This window comes from Pygoscelis adeliae, unplaced genomic scaffold, assembly GCF_000699105.1.
Source record: "Pygoscelis adeliae isolate BGI_AS28 unplaced genomic scaffold, ASM69910v1 Scaffold18, whole genome shotgun sequence".
In the NCBI taxonomy this organism is placed as follows: domain Eukaryota; kingdom Metazoa; phylum Chordata; class Aves; order Sphenisciformes; family Spheniscidae; genus Pygoscelis; species Pygoscelis adeliae.
The window spans coordinates 2036474-2063789 of NW_008825558.1; the positions used below are offsets into that span (position 1 = coordinate 2036474).

Here is a 27316-nt window from a genome sequence, read left to right on the forward strand (position 1 = left end):
CCACCCCGTGTAGTATAAATGACAGGTTTTTGATGCTGAACATATATATTCAACATTTCTAATAAGCATTTAAATGAAAATGTGATGAAAGTAACTGCTGATTTACGGTACTCTTCTTCAGATACCAGGATCACAGTTTCCAAAGGTGGTAAGAAATCAAAACAAGAAGTGGTCTGCAATGTAAATATTTTACTGAAGTTTACTACACTCGACGTAGGCCATATCCAATATCTCTATTTACAAATAAGACCATCTGCAGAAGTCTACCAGAATATGGAACAGCAGTGGTTTGTAGGAGATGTTGCAGTGGAAATTTTCCTGCAAAGTCTGGCCCTTTACAACACAAAGTTAGGAAAGACTTCAAGAAACTGCTCATTGAAATCAACAGAAAGTCTTTTAGCGACCCCCAGTTTCTTTCATTAACTTCTAACTCAGCTGAAAATAAACATATTTACGGCAAAATAATAAGCAATGGTGACCTCGAGGAAGTTCTGCTACTGAAAAACCCCGCATGGATTCTTCTTTCCATTTCACAAGAAAAGTTCACTGGTTGAGTAGGCACTTCACAATACTTTTCTGCACTTTTTACATATGTACGTATATCAATGTGTAATAAAAGCAACTTCTCACATATATCATACAGAAGTGAATATAACAATTTTGTACTTCATACATTTTCTCCATTCAGTGTATATTTTCTGGACAAACCTCTGAGCCACAAAGCTTAGCAACTCATTAGCATAACAGCAGTATATTAATAACATCAATGGCATAATAAAACAATAATAGCTTAAGGAACATCAACATTTTGTCACCCATGTATCTCCCATGAAAAAGATTAATAATATAAATGCCACTGATAAAAACATGACTTCATTCTTCTGTCACAAGCAAAATATCACTACCATATAATTAATGCCAGTAAACTCACAGGCTGTACTCATGCATTGCTTTTATCCCCCTTGGAAGGAAATTAATCCCAATGGTTTTCATTACACACAAGTCAGTTTTGCTACAACTCTTTTCAATCCAAAAAGAAAAGTATTGTTTAAAAATTCATTAAATACTATATTTTCTGTCCAGACTGCTATACACAAAAGGAAGGGAATTCACAGTGAGGGAAGGAGAGCTCCTGCACCAAAGGGATCCTTGCCTGTGGTTGGTTTGCTGTCATTGTGTGAGGGACTGAATTCACACTATCACTTGCTCTGGCTGATGAACTGCTACCGCTTACTAAGGCCCTAAAAAGCATCTTTCAGCCACATCAATTGTCTCAGTAGGTTCTAATTCAGCTGAAAATAAAAATATTTACTGCAAAGAAATAAGTAATTGCAAAAGCGCCAAAGGTACTAAGAAGTTTTGTTATTGACTATCCAGCTACTGCAGGTAAAATAGGTCTAATTTCTGTTATCAACCAGCCCATGTGTTGGCAGTATCTCATTCTAGCACATCCAGTGATGCAATCTGACTAGAACGATGAGAATTGAGGTGAGTCATTACAGGGAGATGGGACACACAGGGGCACTGATCCAACAGCAGGGGGGTGAGATTTTTTTAATTAATGCTGGAGTACCAGAACAGGCCTCAATACTGAGCTTTGGTAAATAAGACTCAAAGATGTGACCCTCTCACTCAGAAGAGGCAGCGCTCATCTGGACCCACTTTTTAGTGATGTTTCTTCCTCCCCTCAAAAGTTAGTTGGGCAGCAATGAAGCAGGGTCCATTGAAAGCCAGTGCCACTACCAGCATTTCTGAAGTGGGGGAAAGAAATCACTCCAAATGTCTGTGAAATCACAGAGATGTGGTACTTCTCCAGAACAAGATTCTGGCTTTAAGAATTCCTAGTTTCAAGAAATGGCAATGGGCAGAGCAACATTCTATTATTTACTTTCTCCCAATGACACAAAACAGCAGGAAAGCCCAGTCACACGATGGGTAACTGCTGGGTCCTGGGGATCTGGATTTTGCTATGAATTCTGTCCCTCTAAGACTGGAAAGAAGAGTCATTAATTGTAATATATACAATTGGATATATATTTGTATATGCATATTGTATATTTATTAGACAAGGGGGTGAAAAATTACCACATATTACACCTACCTGGAGGTGAAAAAAGCTAAAGGAATGCAGCCTTTAAGGATACCACTACTCAAAGAGACTCCAGTTCAATATGCATGCAACAATTACACACAATCATTCATGCAGACTGATACAGAAGTCTACATAAAATATCCTTTGAAGAGAATTTTAAAAACTGTAACCCAAAAACTTTTAGAGAGTAAATTCTCCCTTATATATGTTTCCAGGAAGATACCTGGCTTCTTGAAAAAATCTTATGCATATGGAAGTGTGGAAATCCAACTAGAAGTCTAGAACATCAATTTCAACTTGTGCTTGGTCTACAGATCAGTGCACATTTGGACAGCAGATACACAAATATTACAATCTTTTCATAAATAAATTCTAGTTTTCCTTCTCTCCTTCCTCTTCCATTTTCATTTATATGTGGAATTTAAACCTTCAACAGTAAAAAAAAAATACAAAATACAAAAATATTATGTTTGGTGAAACACAAAATTGCAACAAGTATCATGAATAATAACACCTTTTTTCCTATTAATACAGCAATATAAACTACTATTCATTTACTAATTTATTTAAATGTCTTTTCTCTCCAGCACTGGGTATAAACTGTAGATTAAAGTTTTCATGCTGTTTCTCTACCTATCTCTTTCAATATTTTACAGACTCAGAATGAGTCAAGGTGAGCTATTCCGCCATAGACTGACATTCTGCCAATGTCAGATGGTTTGGTATAAATAAGCACTTCTAATCAGTTTACTTATACTGTATGTCTCACAGGTTGTGGAAGAGAGATTGATACTGCATTTTTGAGTCATCAAGGAAGTGTGACAAAATTAGCTCACGGTAAAAATTATATTTAACAATCAAATGTTACTTCCAAATGCAAGGTCATAGTGTTTAAAAGCTCTGGCCTTACACTAAAGCAGATGTGTTTATTAAGATCTATTCTGTGATTCATTATCAATTCTAGAAAACAATTTTGTTTCCTGAACAGAACAGCATCATTATTCATCGCTTTTTACTTGAAAACACCTTGCTGCTATTTGCATCCCAGTGAGTCCTGCTTCTTAATCAAAGGAAAGAAGTAAAAAAATATGCAGTATTGTTACATGTCAACACCAGTTCCAACCTTCATTGCTGGGTACAAGGCCTCATAAAAGAGATCTTGCAAAGCTGAGCTATTCTTCGTGTTCTTCTGCACAGTTAAGACCACGCATCAAAAGACAGTCCCATGTCAGAACATCTTCTGCTGGAAGGAAAAACTCTTTTCCGTACAGAATAGAATATGGGAAACTTAAAACTCCATGATAAATGTGAAAAATCTTCAAGAGCAAAGATGAGTTAAATGCAAGCTGCTGCAGCCTCTAAACTCTCCAGCAAAGCTCTGTTCTAATAGCATGAAAGAAAGAGGTGGAGAAGTAGACAAATGACGGTAAATTGAATGAAGTAGGAGGTTATACGGGACAAAAAAAGGTAGTATGTCTTCTGGAAGTGAAATTGCAGGAAAACACCAGAAAGTTGAAAACTGAAAACAGAAGTGGAATGAAACCTTTATATGCTGTGTGAATCACTGTTTGGCTAGAAACCAGGAAATAATTGCTGGAACAGGCAAACAGTGAAAAGCCATTATTATAAGACCCTCGGCAGGAAACAAGCAAGATGACTTGGGAGAAGCTGCTGGACTGGCTCCGGACAATTTCCATTGATGATGCAGGTTAACAGAAAACAGTGAAAACAGGAATTAAGGAACAGACCCCTGTGAGATGTAATACTACAGTGGTCTGATCTGATAAGCTACAGGAAACACTGCACCCAAAGAATCACAAATTAACTTGGTAAGAATGAATTTGCCTAAGTCGAAGGGTGACATTAAAATATCTAGAACGGAAGCAAAAGATTTCTTTCCTCCATCCTTCCATAAAGTGGATGACTGCATCTGGTTTTAAAAGGAGTACTTTTTTTCCTACTAAAAAAAAAAAATGTTTTCCATAAAGTGTTGGCTTTCCTTGGAAAAACGCTGATTCATTAAAAAAAAAACAAACCAACCAAAACTTATCACTGAGAAATACACAAAGGGCTTCAAGTTTTATTATGGTTCTGGATCAAAGCTCGAGTTTGAAAGTCTTGTACTTCCATGAGAGGAAAACTGAAGCATAACTCTAAGAAGGCAATAGAAGAAATAAGGTGCCCTGGAAGCATTTCCAAATTCAAAACTTGAGGTTTTAAAACAAAAATTTTTGACTGAACATTTTTGGGGGTTTCACTGTTTACTTTTTATTTTTTTACAAAATAAAATCAAAACAGTATTCCCATTAGCTTTAAAGGCAAACTTTCAGAATAGCTGTCTTTAAACAGAAGTAGATATTTACTTAGCTTGATAATTGTAAGTACAGTTGAGTGAGTAGGACATTTCTTTGAGAAAGAGCAGGAGGATCAGATTATATTATACTGGTTTTAGTCAAAAAAAATGCTATTCTCTCCCACAAGATTATCAAGAGGTTAAAGCTAAAGACATTACTCCAGTAGATTTACAACAGTATAAGGCATAGGCATAAGCATTTGCTGAAAATATCATTTCTGTGAGGTTAGATATCAAGTTACTAGTAGGAAAATGGCTATGATTAGGAGCTATTGCAATGTGAATGAGCAAGCCAGTGCTCCTGTCCAGTCTCAGAGCGTGGTCAGAGTGAACTCTTTCTTTGAAAAGACTGGGTGACCAGAGGTATATCTGACCACTTGTGCAATTAATAAAAGTGGTCTCTTTCTTTTCCCCTGATGTAAATTAGAAGTACCCCTATTAACTCAATAAAATAATAATGGTGAAAGAGAACAAATAGCAGGCCCTTTATACTCTTGCATTACATAAAAATGGTATTCTTCAATAGAATTTTCACTGTGACTCGTCTCTAGAAATTAGAGCTCTAAGGAGAAATAATATTTACACAGGATTTCAAGATTTTGAAATTTAACTTCATTCTAAATTAAAAACAAAAGCTTTTAAAAGCTGTGCGCACTATCACACAAAGAGTGCAAAGAACAAGGCTAGCAGGGAATGATATTTCCCCAGAATACTCTTTCACACTCCTAAGCCAGAGATTGTGTCTCTTATTAAATAGCTGTTAATTGATTTTTCTTTCATAAATTTGTCCAGTTGCTTTTTGAACTTATGAAAATTTTTGTAATCCACAGCATCCTGTGGCAGAGAGTTCCACAGCTGAATCCCACAGGTTTAAAGGAGCATCTTCTGTTGCTTTTCTGAACCTGCCTGCTGCTACCTTCATTTCATGCCCCAGATCTTGTTGGAAGAGACAGTGAGCAAACTCCTCCTCACTTTTTCCGTACCACTCGGATTTTATGGATTTCTATCGTATCGTTCATTTACAGGCTAAAAAGTCCTACTCTACATTCATTCTCCAAGAGGAAGCAGTTTCATTCCTTCGATTTGGCATGCTGTTTCCATGATTTTCCACCTTCTGAAGTTCTACTGCATTTCCTTTGAGGCATGGAACCAAAACTTTATATACAGTGTTATGGATTAAAGTGCACAACACATGGTGACATTATAATGCTTTCTGTTTTGTTTATATTTTTTCCTGATTTTTCTCAATATCCAATTTTCTTTTTTTTTTTTTTTAGACCACTACTGAGTATTAAGCTGACGTACCGAGCTGACTGATATTCAACTGATATTCTGACCCTGCTTTGAGCAGGGGGGGTTGGAGTATAATTTCTCTAGACGTCTGCTTCCCATTTCAGCAATTCAGTGAATCTGTGATTCAAGCTTAGGGGACAGCAGGTGAAATATTTCTATTTTGCCACTGTACAAGATACTGGAATCACCCCTGACCCAGTGTTATGCACAGCCTCAGCAACCCCCATTCAAGAAAAATGAATGCAAACTGGATCGAGCACAGAAAATCATTACTAAGATGAATGGGAAAGGCAGAGCTTATCTTCCACAAGAAAACTAAACGAACTTAGGTTCAGCCTAGCAGACGGAAGTCTGAAAAGGTTTATGATTGATGTCTGAAGTACATTAGAGAGCTAAATACTGTGAATGTCTATTTAAGCTATATGACAGCATGGAATTAACAACAAACTGACCAGGTGTATTAACCATTCTTGAAAAAATTCAAGCTAGAAAATAGGAGAAAGATTCTATGAAGGTTTTAAGCAACATTTCCATCTGGCAATGATTCTGGCAGTACCAAAGCCAAAAGCTCATTATATTTAATATGGAGTTTACTGAGTTTTGACATTTTTGTGAGCTCTTTCTTTCTTGAAACTAAATGATGGGGAAGACAATGCAATTTTTCAATGTGCTTTAGCTTTCATGGAATTTCACGCTGTAATGGAATATGACACTTTTGAAATTTCCCCATTCACGTCTATCTCAAATGCAATATATGCAGTTTGAAACTATTAGCTATAGCAACAAGTAAGAGATAGATAGGCTTTCCACCAACTCTGGATAAAACTCTTAACAATTTAATGAGGAAAAACTTCAAAACTCTCAGAACTGTCTATACTGAAAAAGAAAGACAAGCCCAGAGAAATACAGCTGTGGGGAAAAGCGATTAACAACTTAGAAATTACAGTTGCTAAATCTTTCTAAGGAGATGTGACAAATGTTTACAGCGCTAAAGCAGCGATCGTTCTATTACCTCACATAACGTCCCCTATTAATGACTGGAAATACCAACAAATTGCTTGTCTATTGGGTCAGAAAATTCAGAACAGCTTGTATTTTGCCTGTTAAAACAGAAGAAGAAAGTACGATCAAATTAACCAAACTGAATAGGCTTCTAAACCGGCTTTTTAAAACTTGGTGTTCCCTGACCTCTCTGTTCATTATGCATTTAAGCTATACAAAGGTGGGTCAGAGTTTGGAAACCCATTGGTCTCAGCCCTCGAGAGATGTTTAGCTGCTGATGTGTCAGAAGACCCAGCATGTCAGATTTTATTTGAGCTGCAAAAGTCAATCTGGTAGTTAGGAAGTACGGAGCATGGGACATTATACACCTCATAAACTCTTTTAGCCAGAGAATTCTACACAAAAGATTTTGAGTCACTGACTTCTTCAGGACTTGTTAAGAATATAAAAACATGCCCAGTGGATTGCTGCTGTGATGAAAGGTCTGCCACTCCATTCACATGGCTTATGCCTACTCATGAACAGCTTTCTGTAAGACCTCCTCTTCTTCCCAGGCGCAGTGTCCATTTGGACACACGTGTACATGACGTTTTGTGGAGCATCACAAGCAGAGGCATGTAGACTAAGGTGAGAGAGACTTGTTTGTTTTCTGAAGAAAAATAAGAAGAAAAAGAAGTCTCTCCAACACTTCACAACTGAAAAAAGTTCTCTAATTTTAAACAGGAAAAAAAAACTGTTACTTCTACTTTTTAGAAACGTATCAGTGTCTCTGAGGATCATTTTACTCTTCCGTTCACAGAGCAACGGTTACTACATTATCGCTGGAGAGGACACAAGTCTCCCTACAATTCACATTTTAATTCCGATTTTAATCACTCTCTCTTACCAAGTCTTAACCTCACTAAGGGAATGGGACATATGTCACTCGCCTCAGGGGAATCAGTCTGAAACACTTTTTTGTACATAAATTATTTCTAGAATATGTGCGTAAGACATATAAAAGTGTGTTAACACTTAAATCTTTAATTACTATTACTGCAGATTACAGGAATCTCCCTCCTATTAAAATGGTGAACTTCTGATAGGCTTTAAACAAATTACTCTTGTGTGGTGGAACAGATCACATATTGCAACAGCCAGTCCAGTAAATCACCATTCTGCCTAAGGAGCAATAGTGATGGCAGCTACCTTGCAAACCTTCTTTTGAGAGCTCCTAGGGGATAGAAAATGGTTGAACAGGTTCAAGGTAGGCTCAGTTGTCAGTGTTTGCTTATGAATCTTTTCTACTGTTTTAATTTTATTGCTCAACAGGTTTTGTTTGAGTGTCTTCTGGATACCTGAGCTGATTTAACAGGATAATTAACTCATTTAGACTTTAGTTTTCTGATAAAAAATTTTAATTTGAAGGTGAATACATTCATCTGCCCAAGTATATTCCCATGCCTTTTTTCTATGTAATTCTCCTGTCACTTATTGAAATTTAGTGCTTGAAGAATACACTTAAATATTTCAGCCAAAGGATCTGGCTCAATCCCATCTCATTTGATGGGAAGCCTTTCAAAGACTTTGCTGGAAGTGGATGGGTTCCTAATGGTTCCCTGAGCTAACACCAGGTCTAAGGGGCAGCCATGGTAATTCTGACTAGCTGTCATTTCACTTTTTTTCACAAATATTTAGCCAAGTACCACTACATGTTTTATATTCTTCCTCAATGTCAACAAACCCTGAACATTAAATAACTTTCTACAAACTAATGCAAGTTAAAGAAAACCTCCTTGGAGTTTCCTGGCATTCTGGATGGAGTGCAGCCGAAGGCTTCAGCTGCAGCTTCACTACGCTGCCATTTTAGCCATCCGTTTTCTTTAGCTCAAAGATTTATGATGATCAGAAATGATTCAAAGATGATAGCTATAATGCACATGTAATCCTCAGTAACATATATCTAATAATATAAATATGATGAATCTTAATTAACTTAGATTCTACAATTTTAATATTCTGCGGCCAAGATTTACTGACATCTTGCAACCATTAACTAGTTATTCTTGTACTAGCCTGTATGGAACAACTAAGAGAAATGATATATTAGCCTTGTCTCTGCAACGTACAAGAACTTCCCATTATACATAAATGGAATCATCTGGGACTGCATCATCCTAAATACTAAAATAAATGTGGAACTAACACCATCATCTAGATGTAACTCTACATTTGGCTATATCAATATGTGCCATTTTCTACTTAGAATAAATAGCTCTTTTTTCATGAGCCACATCTATAAAATCCTGGTCTTAGATGAAACAAGCTTATTTCAAAGTTATCAGTTATGGAATATTACTTTACAAAGTTAGATTTTCAGCTTTTCTGTAACTTCCCAAGTTGACTTAAGCATTAATGCATTAAATTGTGACTATGGTCAGATAATTGATCTAAACCTACTTTAGCTAAAGACTACTCTCATATCAACACAAAATTTTAATTGCGTTCTCATTCAAGTGATCAAAAGTCACGAGACTATAGCTGATGCTGCATCTATCCTCTATTTTAGCATCATCATTTCAGTTTATACCATCAGTCACATCACTTAAGGTCAAACTGTGTTAAACATGATGGAGGATCCATTCTATATAGTACAGACCTCTGTAACATAATTTAGACTTACTCTGATGCAATATTATAAATTACTTTTGTTTTATATGTTCAAATAATAAAATTCATGTAGCTTATAACAGGGTTTGATATTATCATTTTTATGTTAAAATAATATTGAACACATTAAAACACAACAGGATGCAAAGAATCCAGCTTGTACTGGATTCCACTTCACTTCAGTGGAATTAAGATCTTTGTAACCAAGAGGCAGATCAAACCCAAAACATAAATTTTACTGTCTACGTAGTTTAGAAATGTAAGACAGGAATAAGTTCAGTAGGGCAAAACAGTATAAAGTAAATTTAGTACTGAAATACATTTTCTATAGAACAGACTGACATTTCTTTGCAGGTTTGCAAAGGGCACTTTATGACCCATTAGGAATCAAACGTAGTATTTGTGGCACAAGTGCATATACTGTAACATTTATTGAGCCTATTTATCTGAGATAAAACACATAGGATATGAAATGTGAAAGCCATTATAATATTTCGTCCCCATTTATTTACCTGGCCAGGATACACTATTGAATTTCACAACTCGTTTATGATGGAGTCATGGGAATATGGCAATTGCATAAATAACACCCCAAGTCAAAATGCAAAGCTGTAACCATTGAAAAAGTACAATTGCTTTTTATAGCAGTTCTTAATCTGCTCTTTCCTCACCACGGAAATATAATACATTAACCATTTATTAATCTTTGATGTCATCATGTGACCTTTAAAATGAAAAGGCATGGACTTAAACAAAAACTCTGTTCCATAACAGATTGTGTGACATTGTTACAGCTTCCAGAGCAAGCATTTGTGATGTTGGATGCCACGTAAGATAATCTCAGCAAGCGCAAAAAGGAAGAGAGGCACCATGGATCAGAATCGTTGGTTTAGCCTGCATAATGAGAAGTAACCCTAAATAGAAAATACTAGGGTACATCCAAAAGAAATTACATTTTTGTTGGAAACAATGATTAAAATACAGGTACCAGTCATGAAATAAGTTTTCAACTTCCAACTATGCCATACCCAGATTGTATACACTACACACAAACATATTCCAGTATACACACATCTCATAGCCCAATCACTTCAAGCTAGGAGTGCTGGAACCTCCACACACAAGTGATTAAACTGACAGGCATGAAATCCATTTGGGTGCATGAGTCTTCCCGCCTTGTGCAGACAAATGAACGATGACGCTCACAAATACATGACTGATATTTGTGTGTGAGAAATTGTGTGTGTGAACCGGGATGAGCTGTTTGGCAGAAATCAGTGCTGCAGGAAGCGTCACTAGAGGTACAACATGGCAGATTGCAATCAAAGATTCAGTGTGGTGAGATCGGAGCTAGAAACCGCCAAATAATTGGTTCCTCTCGGTATTTTGTGAATGCAGAGGATGTAACAACTTATGGATGACATTTTGCCTGCACTGAGGAAATGAGTGCTAATAATGAAGTTATATACTTTCATTTCTGCTGCCTTTTCTTTTTAACTGCACCGGTTATGCTAGAATACCCCTAATCAGATAAACTGCTGAGTCATTGAGGATGCACTGCTGACTCATGACTGTTTCAGTTTAGTTGTATGAAAGAAAGGCCTGACAGAAATTGTTTTGGTTAAGTAGCTGCAGCTGAATTAAAATTTTCTATCCCGGTACTACTCACATAAAAATAATGATAATATTTAAGTGCATAACTACATTCTTGCCTGCTCGAAAGCTCAATGAGAGATTTACTTGCTAACAGGAAAAAAAAAAGGAAAGTTATTTGGCATATTCTCAAACAACAGTCTTCTAAAACAGAAAAGGTGAGATAAATCTCACAATTTTAGGCAGGAAAGTGTTAAGTTTTGTATCAGGAAACAACGAATGTCTACCATGTATTTGTTCTCAGAATTTTACCACCACTTGGAAAGCTGGAGCAAGCGATGTGGAGAGCTGTTCTTCAGGTTCCAGAGGCCTTTATTCCAGAGGCCTCCCTGGCCATTACGCTCTCCCTCCACAACTGTAGTTGACGTTCTACATCTTACTTGATATTTCCACAACAGAAGTAATGGGACATATGTTTTCCAGTTACAATAAGAACAATGTGTGGAGAGACGGGACTCTCAGACAATGCAGTGCCAAATACTTTTCTGTTGCAATGATGTGGCCCCACTGACTTCAAGATGTGGCTTTAGGGATAAAAGAAAGAATGGAAATGCAACTACATCACAGGCCGGCTTTTGAATGAAGAGACAGAATACAGTGGAGCATAAGCAACATTATGAGTAACATATAATTATGTTTTAAAGCAGAACTATGAATCAAAATACTTATTAATGGAACCCCTGAATTTATTAATTTTGCTAAAGAGGTAAGCCACTAAACTGCCTTCGAAGTGGTGTTAATATAAAGGTCAGTCAGTCATTAGCAGCATAAAGTATCCTCCTGCACTTTGGAGAATTTGACTATTTAGTAATGGATGTTAAAAGACACACCAGAGTTCTTTCAACACATTTTAGCTGAAAATTGGAATATTCTTCACATAGAAACCTAACATACAAGAAAGGTAACCTTTTCACTACAGAAAATGCCAGTACTACACTACAGAACAACAGAAACATTAAATTTCTGTTGCTTTTTTTGAAATGCGACTTTGTAAGTGGTGGCTAACACTGAGCAAGGATAGACACTCAGCAAATATTACAAGTACTTTTTACCCTATTTATTGCAGCTGTAAGGGATTCAAAATTCTCCCAGACAAACTCCACCTGTGAAAACCCAAACAGTATAGAGCAGAGGCAGCTGGGAAGCCATATTTTTTCTTTCAAGGAAAGTTTTAATCAGAGACAAAAAAAATCTATTAAATTTGGGAAAGGGGTCTGTATAAAACATGTTTTTGATTATCAGAATTGAGAACATTTGTATGTTTTCAGATTTTAAGAAACAAATGTATCAACAAAAGTTCTTCTTCCTTCCCAAAAGTGCTATTTAATCGAAAAGCCATTTTCTTTCCAGCAAAAAAGAAAAAGTTGTGATGAAAAACGTCTTACTTGCAACTAGTTTTAATGTTCAGACTAACAGTCTGGAAACCATTGACACTGATAAATTTTCTAGCAGTAGCAGAGCAATGCTGCAAGCTTCCTGCAATCCCCACCTCCCTTCAGGGACCCAGAAATAGCTGCTGAAGTCCCAAAGTGGGTTTAGCTGATTCATGAGAAATGCAATTAGGCCAAGAAGAAAATGCACTGACGAGTTATTTCTCAGATAGGTTTTGCTGCTAAGATTGCAGGTGAGACCAGCAATCTTGGAGAGGCTTTTGGCTCGTAAGAAACCCAGCCAAACTGAAGAGGCAATACCAACTGTCCTCATAACTGACTCTTAATCCACAAGTAATTTGTATTCTGCTTGTAGGGATTAATCTAGGTCAAAGCAAGAGTTTCTAGTAAGCCTAGTGCACAAGAAAATCCCAAATACTGAAAGAAAAGCTTGCAAACAAGAACGTGGTTTAATACATATCTTATTGTCTCCCAGTTTTTGCAGCCTTACTATAGAGTTCTACGGCATTTCCAATCAGTAACAAGCTGTGTGTCAATAAAGGGACTTTGTGTAATGGGCATGCAGAATTTAGTTACTGAACCAATGGTCCGGACCTAGCAAACATGACAAAATTTCTCTGTAAAATATATGAAGCATTTTACCAACAAATTAATGAAGAACATTTCTTACAACTTCTTGTCCAGTTATGTGTCTCCACAATGCTTGTGTACTGCACGTGTAATTGCTACAGACCAGTCTTGGGCCCCAGATAATGCACAATAGCACAATAATTTTCCCTTAAATAGATTATGCCGATCCTTCCCTCTACACATAATGAAAATGGAGCTTGTTCTTCCTCCTCCCCTAGGTTAGGGAGGAGGATGCAGAAAGTTTTAAAAAGACATTAAACATTATTGCTATTGGCAGGTCCCAGCTTTATAATGTCTAAAACCTTGTATTTTAAAAGATTCTTACGACTATTTTGACAAGCTACCATGGTTGCCACAGGCCTTTGAAATGCAGAAGACAGAATGCCCTTAAGCTAAAAAAGTGCCTTTTCTTTACCCCATTGAATTGTACTCGGGCTGAGCCGAATTACAAATTGTTTAAAATTGGCATTTTCTTCTTTTACTTGAATTGCTCGGGAAAATTTAGGAATGTAGGACTGGAAGGGATCTCCTGAGTCATCAGATACAGTCCGTAGGCACCATGTTATATAATCCTTTTCATAAAAGTATGGAGCTCCACCTTAAAAGCAGCTGTTCCTTTTCCAAATCCACTACCTCATTTGTAGGCTGTTTCAGAACCTCATGTAATTAAAAAACCTTCTTCTGATTTCCAGCCAGAATATATTCACGGCCAGTTTAGATCCATTTTTTTTTCATAAGCAAATACTGCCCTTTAGCTTAAATAGCTCTTTTCCATGTCTTGTATTTATTCCCTCATGTATTCATATTGTGTCTCAGTTTTTCTCCTCCTATGCTGAACAAGCCAAGTCTTTTTTAGTTCCTTATCCTAAAATAGGTCCTCCACTCCCCTAATGAGCTTCAGGAGCACAGCAAAAATTAACTGTCCATGGGCATCCTAAAGGGCCAGGTCTGCATTGCTGCAAAAGTAAAGGCAGATGACACACTGGGAACTCCTGAAACCTACTGGGGACCCATGACTAACCTAGAGCTGCTACACCACTCTTCCCTAACCCCGATCATTGAGCATTCATCAATAATTTCAGTTAAGAAAAGGACAAAGCAAGAGTCCTACAGATGCACCTGGTTTTGGAGCTCACCACCACCAGGGAACAGAAGGACGACAGCACTGGTGCAAGCTTAGATTTTTTTATTTCTCAGGCAATTTTGGCATTGATAACTCTTGAAGTATTTGATCTAAGAACAAAATCAGAAAACATCAAGAAGGGTTCTTAAATGTCCAATAAAAAGCCACTGAAATCAGTCTGAATTTTCCAGAAGCTCTCAAAAGGCTTTTAACCAAGTGCAATGGGGGGGTAGTTTAGTGGCAGCCTATACAACAGAAGTAATGGGACATATGTCTATACAACAACATATTACACAAAGATTGGTGTAATTATATCACCCATGGACTTCACGATAGATACAATAAACATACTTATGGGAAAAGAAGTGGGAAAAATACAGCATCAGTGATGGGAAAGAAAAAAACAGAGAGTATATAATCACATTTGGTGAGTCAATGTTGATTTTGATGCAAAAAAACCACAGGAGGAACATTAGCTTGAGTATTAGAAAAAGCTCCTTAATGATGGTATTTGTTAGAGCCTGTAAACTGCAAAACAGAGAACGTCTGAAAGTTAGTAACACACAGCACTGGATGAACAAACCAGTGTTGATCTGAGAGAAGGAATTTTAATTCTATATTTTTTCTTTTATTTCTCAGGGTTGGGGTGGGGTTTTTTTGTATTCTACCCAATAAATTTCCTTATAAATTCTACCCTGAATTTCTCTCTGTAAAGGAATTTCAGGATGATAGATCAGAAAGGCACCACATCTCCTTCTCATATAGCAAACACATCTGATGCCCTGGAGCAGGGAGAGGAGCCTCAGCACTGTTCCACCATTTCTCATCTAAGTCCACTGCTGAGAAGCATTGGAGAAAGGCAGTGAGATCAAGGGAATCGGTGCATTTGCCAACCTGAAAGGTGAATACTCATCAATGGCATTTATGAAGGATTTAGTATTCAGAGTGCACTTGGGACTCTCTTGTCATGTCATGGACATACACAAAGAAAGACACATAAACTAGAAAATTAATCCTTTATATCTAGCTTTATCAAGTACAATGTGTCACTGCCGTGGTTCAGCCTAACTTTACAAAATACATTCTGAAGACACCACAGTAGGACAACAGCGATACATTTTACCTAGCAAGACACTTGCTAAGTATTAAAATATTACATTCCAGAGACTAACCTAGGTGAAGGATAAGGTTGGTACATCTCTTTAACATATACCCACTTTTCTTCCCTCCTTGGGTAGTTCTGAAATCTGCAGCAATGCACTACCTCTTAACAAAAAAATAGAAAAAGAGTCATTTCTACTGAAAAGAGAGCTGGGAGTATATAACAAGAGCCTTTAAGGCCACCAGGTCTTGCGTAGCTTTCAAGACCAATCACAGGTCAAAGGAGCAGTTGCTAACGTAGCTGATTAGTCATTTGATTTAGAGGTCCTCCTGAGTTAGAAGCTTTATCTGTTTTGCTGTAGGCCCCAACAGCGACTACTCAGTGTCTCCTGATATCTGTAGTCTCTGTCCTCTGACAAGAAATAGTTTCTTTTTGTAACTTTACATGTTCTCTGTCCATATATGAAATTTCCTCCATGTCTGCCTTCACTCATGAGATACTATTGAGAGAAAATAATATTCTTTGATCTGGACTTCCTGAACGGAGATAGCTCAATATATCTGCTACATTTGAAATTAATCTTCCTCACTACATTTTTGTAGAAATAAGTTTTCTAACTGTCAAGTGGAAATAAGGGTGCCACCTTCCAACACAGTTAAAATCAGTAGCATGTTCTCAGTGTTCTGTTAAAGCCAGCTCATGAACTGAGTTACTTCTATCCTAATAATCCTGTGAAAGAAGGGGCAAGATTTGCCCTGTTAGGAATTTTACTATCCCAGAAAGGTGACAGCTAACAACCATAAGGACTGAGGCATATTCATGGATTTCTCAAGAGTAGACAGCTGATACGCATAACCTTTGGGCTAAGCAGACCACCACTTCAGATGACAGAGAAGTTCTGTTTTTATATCCACTAGTATTAAGTCTTTTGAGACTGCCAGAAAAAGTGGCTGGTTTTGTGACATGGGTAACAGTTCATTTAGACCTGAAACTCAAGACTCCAAACATATTTCACAGGCATATTTTCCTTTCCTAGTTGGGAGCAGATTACTTTTTTTATGAGCCTTCCTCCACGTTAACTGCTTTTTCAGTCTTTCGATTGATTGCATGGATAGAGTCAGCAAGGAGGCAGCTACTGAGCATGACTGGCTGCATCAGAAGGAGGCAAGGGCAAGTTCTGTCTCTGCTGCTGTCACCACCATGTGACACCAGAACAACTGAAGCAATCACGTGAGTTAAGCAGAGTGCATGGCCCAACTTGTCCGTGACCTCTGAGAAGTACATCACAGCAGCCAGCACCACACCCACATGCATTGCTGGCCATGGTGAGACATAATGGGTGGGTCAGCACAGGATTTACAGACAGGGCAGCAAGGGGATGATATTTGTGGACAGGAAAGGAGGTGTTTTGGGGCAGATGGTACGTGCATGAAGAGACAACCGTGTTTTGGCCACTGCTGCTGGACACTGGGCACAGCTATGGCCCTGAGCCAGAAGCAAAGCAGCATCTTTGCCATAGGTATGGCTGAATCAGTCCTGGCTCTTGGTATCTGACTGCAACTCAACCCTTGTGCAGATGCGTGGGTGAAGTATGGTAAAGGTTGTGTGGGACAGTAAGGACAGCTCTCAAGCAAGCACTGGCTGTGCTGCTTTGAGGACCCCAGGAAACTACCCCTTGTAACAGGCCTACCGAGTACTGAACCCTCCAAGAAACTCTTGTTCAGATTGCAGCTGCTGCCAACCAAACAGCGCCAAGATTGCTAAGGCAGAAAGACTGTCCACACACATTAGCCAACTCTGCCACTTCTGAATGTCAAATGTTGGCAGGTACATACAAGAATCAAGTAGCCATCAAATGATCGTGTCCTTGGGTTACACTGCCCTGTAACAGACTTGTATTGCTAACATTCTGGAAAAGTTCAAGCATCAGACTTGGAAATAGCCTGAAACCTAAATATAAAGGCATATGAATGAACACAAAGATGTAGAAAACAGACTCTGTTCTCTTAGAAATGACAAATGCCCAACTGCAGGTGTGTTCTACTAGCTGAAAATCATATTTGAGTAGCACATCAGTATCACAACAACCACAAGCAGTTCATGATTTGTCACGTAAGTTTTCTTGCTTCCTGCCTTCCTTCAGCTGAAGCTGCACTGGGACTTGTACACAACACAGTGAAGAGCATACAGCAATGCAGATAGCAGGAGCTCTAGCACAGGATACATTCTGCTACCACCCTTTTTAATTACTATTTGCAGTTCAAGGCTGCACAGATTACCTCCACCCACACAAGGTAATTTGAACACTTTTATTTCATATAACTATGTACTGACATGATGTTAACAGTTGCAATTTCAAGGAGTAAAATCCTTAGAACGGCAGTTACAGACCAAGCAGAAAAATCTCAGATCTTTTCCTCTGGTTTCATAGAATCACAGAATAGCTGAGTGTGAAAAGGACCTCTGGAGGTCATCCAGTCCAGCTCAAAGAAGAGCAAATTTCGAAGTTAGGTAAGGCAGTCCAGGGCCTTGTCCAGTTGAGCCTTGAAAATCTCCGAAGATGGAGATTCCACAACCTCCCTGGGCATCTGTTCCAGCGCTTAACCTCTCTCATTGTGATTTTTTTTTTCCTTCTGTCCAGTCAAAGTTTCCCTTCTTGCAATTTGTGACTATCGCCCCTCATCCTCTTGCTGTGCATCTCAGAAAAGTCTGGCACATCCTCCCTATTACCACCTCTTAGGACCACTATTAGATCCACCTCAGGCTTCTCTTCTCTGGACTAAACAAACCTTTGTCACTCAGCCCCTTCTTCCATGAGGTTCTCAGTCCCCCGACCATCTTAGTGGCCCAACTGCTATCACAATGTATACCTCACCACGTAGACACACTGTACTGCTTTGCATCAACAAGGTTGAAAGGGTTGAAAATTATCCCTACATAGCATAGTGACATCAGGTGCAAGGTCCCAGTCTCTAAGTAAAGTCAATTTAAAATTTGCACTAGCCTCAGTGAGGCCAGGTGCTCACCTAAGACATCTGCCCTTACTGCCAAACAGAACTAAAATTCAGTTCAGGGGACTAACAGGGTGGAGAACACGTGTCAAAGATTTCTGTGTTAGAGAGGAAAAATGAACAAAAACAGTGATAAGGAATTGGGTAGTGAATTTCACAGGGATACTTAGTTGAAACATGCTCTGAAACTGCGTTATTAAAACTAGAACAGAAAATTGTATGTTTCATTACCCAGAATTAGAATGAGAATGGACTGGTTTGTGCACAAAAAAGTGTAACTGAGAGGCTGTCCTAGATAACAAAAAACAAACCAAGATTGTTATCCGATGATATCAGTACCAATATTCTGCACTATGTCTTGTATGAAAAATTATCTGTATCATATACTTACAAACAATACGTTGCATGAGCTCACAAATAAACAAAACTCAGGTCTTACTTCCATACAGTAAGTTTAGATAGGCTTACTTGGTTTGGTCTAACTGTTTAAAAATAGAGGGAACACACAGTAATACAAGTCAATGAGAATTACAACTACAACTGATCAGAATGCCAAGCTGAAACAAAAACACAACTTCTGCTTTCAGGAAACTCTGAACCAGAAGTAACACGTTGCCAAGAGAGCAGATGAAGAAGTAAAATTAATGCACTGTTACAGAACTAAAACTAAAATAACAAGGAGTAAGACTAAGTGGTGAGAGGTGAGCTTGGGAGCAAGTCCTTTGGTTCCTACCAATATCTGATTTACCTCCAGTTAAAGACTCCGGGCCAGAATTTCAGGGAAGGTGAATTGCTGTTGCTATACTGAAGTCATTACTTTAAATTCACTGAAAGTCCAGCTTTCAGGTTGTGGCTTTTAGTATGCTCCAACTTGCTTTGTTCCAACCAGACTGCGTAGGAAATTTGGGTTTGAGTGTAAAGGTACAGACTTGATTCTCATCTCTACTCAGGTTTTACATTCCCTGATTTTCAAGAATTACTCTTGACTCACACTGATAAATGAATTAGTCTTTCAAGTTAAAACTAGGCTTTTTCATTTACTTCTTTTAACTCTAAGTCAGTCCATTTTGGTTTAAGAAAGCCCTATTGTGGAGACTGGACCAGTCCATGCCTACCATAAGTGGGCTGGCTGCCATCCCATCTATACTGATACACTCTGTTTGAGGCACTAAAGAAAAGTTAAATGGTTCATTATCTGTAAATCAGTATTGCAAATGGATTTAAAATTTTAAAAAGTCACTCTGGTGCAAAAACTAGAGTTAAATTCCTGACAAGTCTAAAGTTGAGAATGTTTAATGTCTAAAAATAAAAATGAGAGTATAAAAAAATTAGAATAATGTCTAAGAACAAGGTATTACCATTTTGCAAGTTCTTTGTCAAAAACTGTGTAAGTATGCTTTTGAAGCATACTTTTCCCACAAATAAATGCAATGCAAATACTAGGTCCCATAAGGCCTGGTTTATAGCCCTTACCCTAAAACGTAGTCCTAAGGATTAGCATAGTTAAGTATGCACTGTAATGTAGAGCCTGTTGTATATTCATTCACAGTGGGTATAATTCTCCTCTTAGAGACATTACCAAACCCAGCAACAGCCCTTGTATGTAAATGGAGAGTTCCACTAGCTTGCATTTAAAGGCATCTATAATAACAAATAATTAACATGCATGACATATTTACATATTTTTAAAGTGCAGTAAGGCACCATATAACATATATTATTTCAAAACATAAAACATCTTAGCAAAATAAAAAAAGAAAAATATTCCTTTAAAATTTAGCTTCCATGCTCCTAAACAAACCTCCTGTAAACACATACATCTTTTAAAAAAGCGTGCCATTAGTAACTCTAGCTATCAGGCATAGAAAGAATTTCTGAATGCCCACCAGACAAAATTAATGCTACTTCTTGCTGGACTACAATAGGCTTTTCCCATTTTGTCATGATCTAAAAGCTCTTTGTTTTAAATTTCCAGGCAAAGAGTAGCTAACCCTTGACTAGCTCAAAATAATATTTTGAGCTGTGTTACGATACTCAAATACAATATATATGCATTTTCTTGAGTGAAATCTAACATAATTTCTCAGGGCCCAAGAATCCTATAGCCGCAAAAGAAGTCTCTCCTTGAGACTCATTCTCCTTGAGAATCATCGAGTCGTGACACATTTCAGTTTTCATATCATCATGTTCAGGATACTAATACATTTCTAGTAAGTATTTTGAAAATCTCATAAAAAATAAACTGATTAAATTTAGCTTTATGAAATCTAATTTAAATATCCATTTAATCATAATTTTTTTTACTGTGAGGGTGGTTGAACACTGGAACAGGTTGCTTGGACAGGTTGTGAAATCTCCATCTTTGGAGATACTCAAAACCCAACTGGAGATGGTCATGAGCAAATGTGCTCTAGATGACTCTGCTTTGAGCTGCGGGGTTGGACTAGGTGATCTACAGAGGTCTTCTCCAACCACCACTATTCTGTGCTTTTCTAATAATTGTATGTATTTTTAAACACTTTCAGTGTATTATGGGGTTTTTGCTTGTAAGCCCAGAAAAATGGACTTGGAGGCACCTTCTGGCTTCAGGCTTTCCATCCTCACAAGTATTGTAATCCTTTTCATAAATGGATCAGGCTCCATATTGTCCCTCATCAGTAAGGAATGATTCTTTTTGTTTTCTGAAACGCTGTGTGTCCTTGCATAGTTTCAGAGTGATTGTTATAATCATGCAGTGATATTCCTTTTCACTGTGCAACCCTCATGAGTAGCCTAGCTATACAGAGGGCGTTTTGTGAATGGCAAATACAGAGATACAAGCTGAGTCCATAATTAAAAATCACAAAACACAGTATTGCTTAACACATAAAATTATACACCTAGATGTTAAAACCCTGCATATTTGCGTATTAGTAGATATCACTAGTTCAGTGCAATTTTTATAGAGCAAAGTTTCAGGGAAAAAATCCATTAGTTTACTAATGTGCTGTCATATACTGTGATCACTCTAAATATTACATATACTCTACATGTAAACCGTACTGAATTTGTCAGATGTCTTCCCTTAAGAGAATCTTTCACTCAGCTAATCTAACAGTGTTTTCTACTGTCTTGCTATTTATGGATTCTTTATAACGATTCTAATACATCTTGTCCAGATAGTACTAATAAAACTTATCTCAACTTCCTTTAATTGGCACTGTGCAAGTTTCAATCCCACGCTGCATTATAACTTACAACATTCTTAGGTGTTTACACACTGTCATTTGCTGCTTAACAGAAAAAAACACGTGAGCTATCCACTTCACACTTCTATTTCTACCCAAATAAAAATAAGGCCATAAACCAAAGTCTCTAGTACTGGACTCTTACCTGATGTTCAGGATATGCAGGAATATAAGAAAATAATGTGTGCCATTTGCTCCTGCTTGATGCATACAATGATTTCCTAAACCTGTTGAAAATTCAACTGTTGAGCCGTCAATTTTGAAAGCTCTGTATACACAAGAGTTCCCATATGAAATTGACTTCTACGTGATCTACGCTTTCCCATTTTTCTTGCCTTAGTTGGAAAGTTAGCGACTTTCAAGAGGAATGTTTTGGCACCTTTCTATTATCTATGACAACACGTCAGGTGGAAAAACGGCATTTGCAAACAAGAGGGAGCAGAATATAGAAAGATGTTATTTTTGGTGTCATTGGGAGGTACTGGCAAAAGAATCAATGTGTTCAGACAAAGACAAAGCTATCTTAATTTTCAACATAAGAAAAGGTGCAACAATGATTAGCTTCAGTCTTTGTTGCCAGACATGGTTCTAGTTTCATAAAATAAGATGGTGAATGATACAATTGTATAGCAAGAGGAACCAGAAAGGAGAGATGAACATGTGTGGAAGGCACCTAAATTCACAGAGGTTAAAAGAATACTTCCACTCATTTCCATGTTTTTTGAATGAGGCCCTACATAATCATTTATGTTCCAGAACAAGCATGTGTCCTGATAAGGCATCTTCTATAATGGCTGTTACGTGGCTGTCATAATAATCTATGGGAAACATACCTTTGCTGACTCACACCAGCAACCAATTCTGGGCCACTTCTATCTGATGCAAAGTCTTACTACCAGGTTTTCTTCAGTGACTGCTGTTATGGAACACTGCTTGTACTGGTTTAGGGAAACATTGTTTTGACAGTGAAGTCTCCTCTAGCAGCGTCATTTCTGTACTCGCCTGTTTTTCTTGCAATGGTGTACACTATCTCTGTTTCCTTCTCCTGTGACACACCATTCCGTACTTTAATTTTTAAGGCAGTTTTTTCTCCATCTCTCTTTCTCACGTGATGTCAGTCTGTTAAAATGACTGCAATGTGTTGATCCTCATACTTGCATGGAGATCTGTTAAAATCAATAGATCACATGAATCAGCTCACAGAATCAGGGCACACGTTATACTTAATATGAAATATTTCCCACAGAAAGTAAGTGACAAGCAAATACATGCTAAGCAATGGGACTTCCTTATTTTCTAAGTCTAAATGGGTAGTGACAAGTATATACAACGGCATCATATGGATTATGATGTAATGTTAATACATATTAATGTATTAACGTCTTCTTCCATGTATCTTAGTTGGAATCCATTTTTTCATGTATCCTTGGTCAAAGTTTCATTTTTCCCCTTCCCAAAATAAGGCAAAACTATACTGGCCATACTTAATAGAACAGAACAGAATCATAAACTTGTACAAAGATGGTTTTCAGAACAGCTGCCATTAAAATGTATTTTCAACCCTAGAAAAGTTCTATTCCGTGGCATATGCTGTACACCAACAAATAAACACTACTTTGTTTTCTATATATTATTGTTTGTTTTATTATACTGTGGTATTTCAGATTCTATTTCAAATGCTTCCTCTTGATGCTAAGTAATTGCATGTTATAAGATCCAAAGAAGGGTTTGGAGGAAGACATTAATTTAACATCAGAATCAAACAATCACAACTACTTGTTTGCTTTCAAAGACACCATGGCACAGGGCGAAGTATATTGGGCTTTTCCCAAGTCTACTTCTTCTCGTCACAAAATAATGTAAATCAATTACTCAAAACAAATGGCGCCTTCCTATTTTCCTTTCACGTTCATCTATTCTCTAATTTTTAGACGCTATATGTATGCTAAGGACATCCTCATCTTGTTTTGCAACTCCTATTTGACTTCATATCTTGGATAATTTTTCTGACAAGCTTCCTGGGGTATTTTAGCTCTCTCTCAGACCTAATAGGTGAGTATACAGCCACCACGGTACCAAGCCCTAGGAAACCCATTATCCTGCCTATCACCCAGCCAGAACAGTGGCGTCATAAGTGACTCTCCTCTTCCTACTGTAGCTACTCACCACTTCCTGTCAACTCTTCCTTTATGAACTCACTAAAACACTTTCTTTCACTTTCACCCTCACTGACTTTTTCCATGTTCTGGTCATCCTCCCTTTTTTGGTTAGAGACAGACATCTTGCTACCTTGCTCCCTGCTTTCACTTCCAGTTGCTGCTGCTGCTAAAATATTCCCTTTTGCCTCCCATTTTTTCACACAGCCAAGGCTTTGCACAGCTTTCTCCTTGCATCCACCTTTGGTTCCTTGTCCTTCTCTCCTTCCTCTCACCCATGCCTCGTTATCACCCTTTTCGCATTTAATTTCCATACCTTAGTATGGGAATTCTCCCAATTTCTCCATTTACCAAATTATTCTCACCCACCGTTCAGCTTCCTCTTCAAGAGACAATGCAGCCCTTTACAGCGACTTTTCATAGAGCTTGCTGCCGAAATGCACTGTTCGACTGTACGCTCCTTGGGGGAACTGTATTATTGACTGTACAGTATCTACAGTATTTGCATAGCACTGGACAGACTGACTAAACAATCAATAACAAATCGATGGCACAGCTATGACAACAGTATTTTAGCTTTCCGAAATATAATAGTTTCGGTTTTAAGTTTATTCAGTCTGAGAGATAATTCCTGTAATTAAAGTAGTGGAAACCAGAGCATCCACCAAACCAAAAGAAGCATTCAAATGTGACTTATCACACTTGTAATGACTCCCTTGCTTGCATTGCTCTCTTGGGATGCGAAATAGGAGAAGGCGGCGAAACAATGAGAGTAATGAATAATCACATATTTAGTAAAAATGTTCCGTTTAGAGTTTAAACAAAAATCTGGATTTTGCAGCAATTTCATTTCAGAGTAAAGATATTTCCATTTAAAGGCAATTAAAATTGGAAAATATGTATTTCCAGAAAATCTGTCATCAGAAACTTTAAAAAAAAAGTGGTAATAAGTTTAAATGTTTCTATTTTTTCCAAAAGACTCAGAGGTATACTGCATGACTTGACAAGTTACAATAGCGACCTGCTGGGCAAACGAAGGTCACTTGGATTTTTTTAAAACTTAAAATCTTGTTTTCTACTAAATGGCAGGGAAGTACACTGAAACCACAATCAACTTTTCCTGGGTTTGACAATCGCAGAAGTCCTCTTTCTGCTCCTCACTATTGACTCACACACCGCTGCATCCCAAGGGACTGTGTACTCTAAAACAAGGAATGAGTAATCAGGAAAAAGATGTTTCCCCTCTTCAAAGTATTCACTAAAGCATTCATCCTTTCAAAACTTCCAAACTAATATTTGTTTGGGTTGTAAATCTTACGGCAACAATATCGACAGTGTTAATGTGATCTAAACACTGTACAATGTAAATGAAATTTTCTAAAGTATAGACCAGGTCATGGAGATTTCTTCCAATATGGTGCAGGGTGGGTTGTCCTAGTTTAAGCTGTCTGAGAGCAGAGTAACAGCAAAGCCCAGAAAGAACAGTCTGATTATTAGACCTGTCTCAAAAGAAAAGACGTATATTCTTCTACAGCTTGGGAAGGGACTTTTTTTTAATTAATTCGTTCAAGACACCTTTGGAGAGAGTTGATGCTATGTAGAAAGCCAACAGTTTCAGACGAATATTTTAGAATGCATCTGAAAAATGACTCACTGGATTTGGCTGCCATTTTGTTTACTGCTGTGGAAAGCAGCAAATGGTAGGTGTAATAAAGCAGACTTTGAAGAGAAATGTATTAAATGTCTACTTATCAATGGAATATTCTGCTCAATGAGCACTCCAAAGAGCTGATTCGCTACTGTAAACAATAAAAGTCACTTTACAATAAGACAAAATAATTGATTTATCAAGCAGAAACCATGGGGTGTGATTAAGTAGTCATGCATTTCTTGGGAATTAAGAAATTTTTGCTGCACTAATTACTAAAATTGCTAAAGGCATGGGTAGTTTACAGTATTTTTTAATTCTTTCAACATTTTACTCTTCAAATATCAACAATCCCAACAATCCGAGTATCACTGGCAAATTGGAAAGCAGAGAACAACCCTCCAGTTACTTCAGTTTAGATAAAAAAACAGTTACGTTTTACATCAGCAGAGTGGCTTGTCCTTAGGAATTCAACATTATCACACCACCCAGCAGACCACACAAACCATAAACATCTTTGAGCTCCAAACTGCCATAAGATAGTTTTTATTGAACTGTAAGTCAATAGTAAACTGGTTAGCTGGCAAGTTCATAATCACCAGAGGTAATATTCACAGTTCAGGAGATGGGGGTCAATCAAGAGCTGGATGTGCATGTGTTATTTCCTACTTTCATGATAAAAAGTGACAACGTTCAAAATACCCAATATCAATATTTCAAACAGGAATCCTCTCAGTCAGAAGAGTCTTCAGCTTCACTCCGCTTGGACCGCGCCAGGATTTTTGGTCATAAATGAAATTCCAGAAATAATTCAGCGCTCGATACCACTGACATTTATTAACCATGCCCAGACTTACAGTATTATACTCAACAACCGGCTCCAATCTGCCACTTGGATAATAGTCTGGGCAGTGCCAAGTCCCGCATTAACGTGGAGTGCAGCGTTGTTACACAAAGGACTGAAATCAAAAGATGAGAGATGCCAACACAATGAAGACGAACGAAAGCCATGACCACAGCAAAGCCAGACCGCGCAGCACTCAGCATCGCTCCCAGACTCCGGGGGAATGACTACCAGAGGTCAGCTATGAGGACATGGGGTCTAAAAGCCGGTAACAACTACAGCAGGCTGGCTACAAAGCCAAGGTGTGAAGAACTGGTCGGAGCAAACCCTAATGGCGCTCTTTCGTATCAAGAAAGATAATATACAGAGGACGCTCAACACTCTACCTGAAGAAACAAATCTTTCACAGCGTGAAGCTGCAGGAACATGACTTGATATTCAAGCAGCCTCCACAGAAGCACAGTCCTTTGCATCACATTGGCCGCGGCGTCGCACTAAGGGCCCTTTGTCGCACGCCAGCGCCTGTCTCCTCAAGGCTCCATCATGCCTGGTGGAAAGCGGGGCTTCCTCTCACAATGAGCTAGTTTGTCTTCACTCATGGCCACGTTGGTGTGAGAAAACCTCCTCAACCTTGGAATCACCAAGCAGGAGGCGTTCGGCAGCAACGGCGGATAAAGGCAGGCAGGAGGGCGAGCTGCTGTCTGGCTTGCTTGGTGCCATCTTCACGGGGATCCCTCACTCAGGTAAGCCACTGCGCTGGGCCGGAAGGACGCCAGCTCTCATGGGGCGGCCCTTTTCCTCACACGAAAGGCCCAGAAGTCTCTAACGTGGCAACTGCCGACAGCTTCGTGCTGCCCCACGTCCCACAGCCGCTTCAAAATGCCGTCTGCCCGGTGCCTCCGTGTGAAGACCAGGTGGCGGGAGGTCGACAGCTTCCATTTCCTGGAGAGGGCTGGCTAATTTGCAAAATGGCTGCAAGGGAGCGGGAGAGGCCTTTCCTTGCCTGGCGGAGGGTGGGTGCCGGTGGAGGCGAGAGGTGGCCCCGAAACCTGCCACCCTCCCCAGGCTGCCCCTCCTCGGGGGGCTCGCGGAAGGGATCCCACCACCTCCATTTCCTCGGCGATGGCCATGGGGTGGGTGGG

General features: G+C 38.4%; 1 protein-coding gene across 1 annotated transcript in view; it reads left to right on the forward strand.

The window, feature by feature from the left end:
- CDYL2 (chromodomain protein, Y-like 2) overlaps positions 1–27316 on the forward strand; it is a 177151-nt gene that overhangs the window by 87017 nt on the left and 62818 nt on the right. Inside the window, 1 exon segment of the mRNA XM_009332325.1 lies at positions 26759–27307. Within this exon segment, the coding sequence (XP_009330600.1) occupies positions 26759–27307 (549 nt within the window).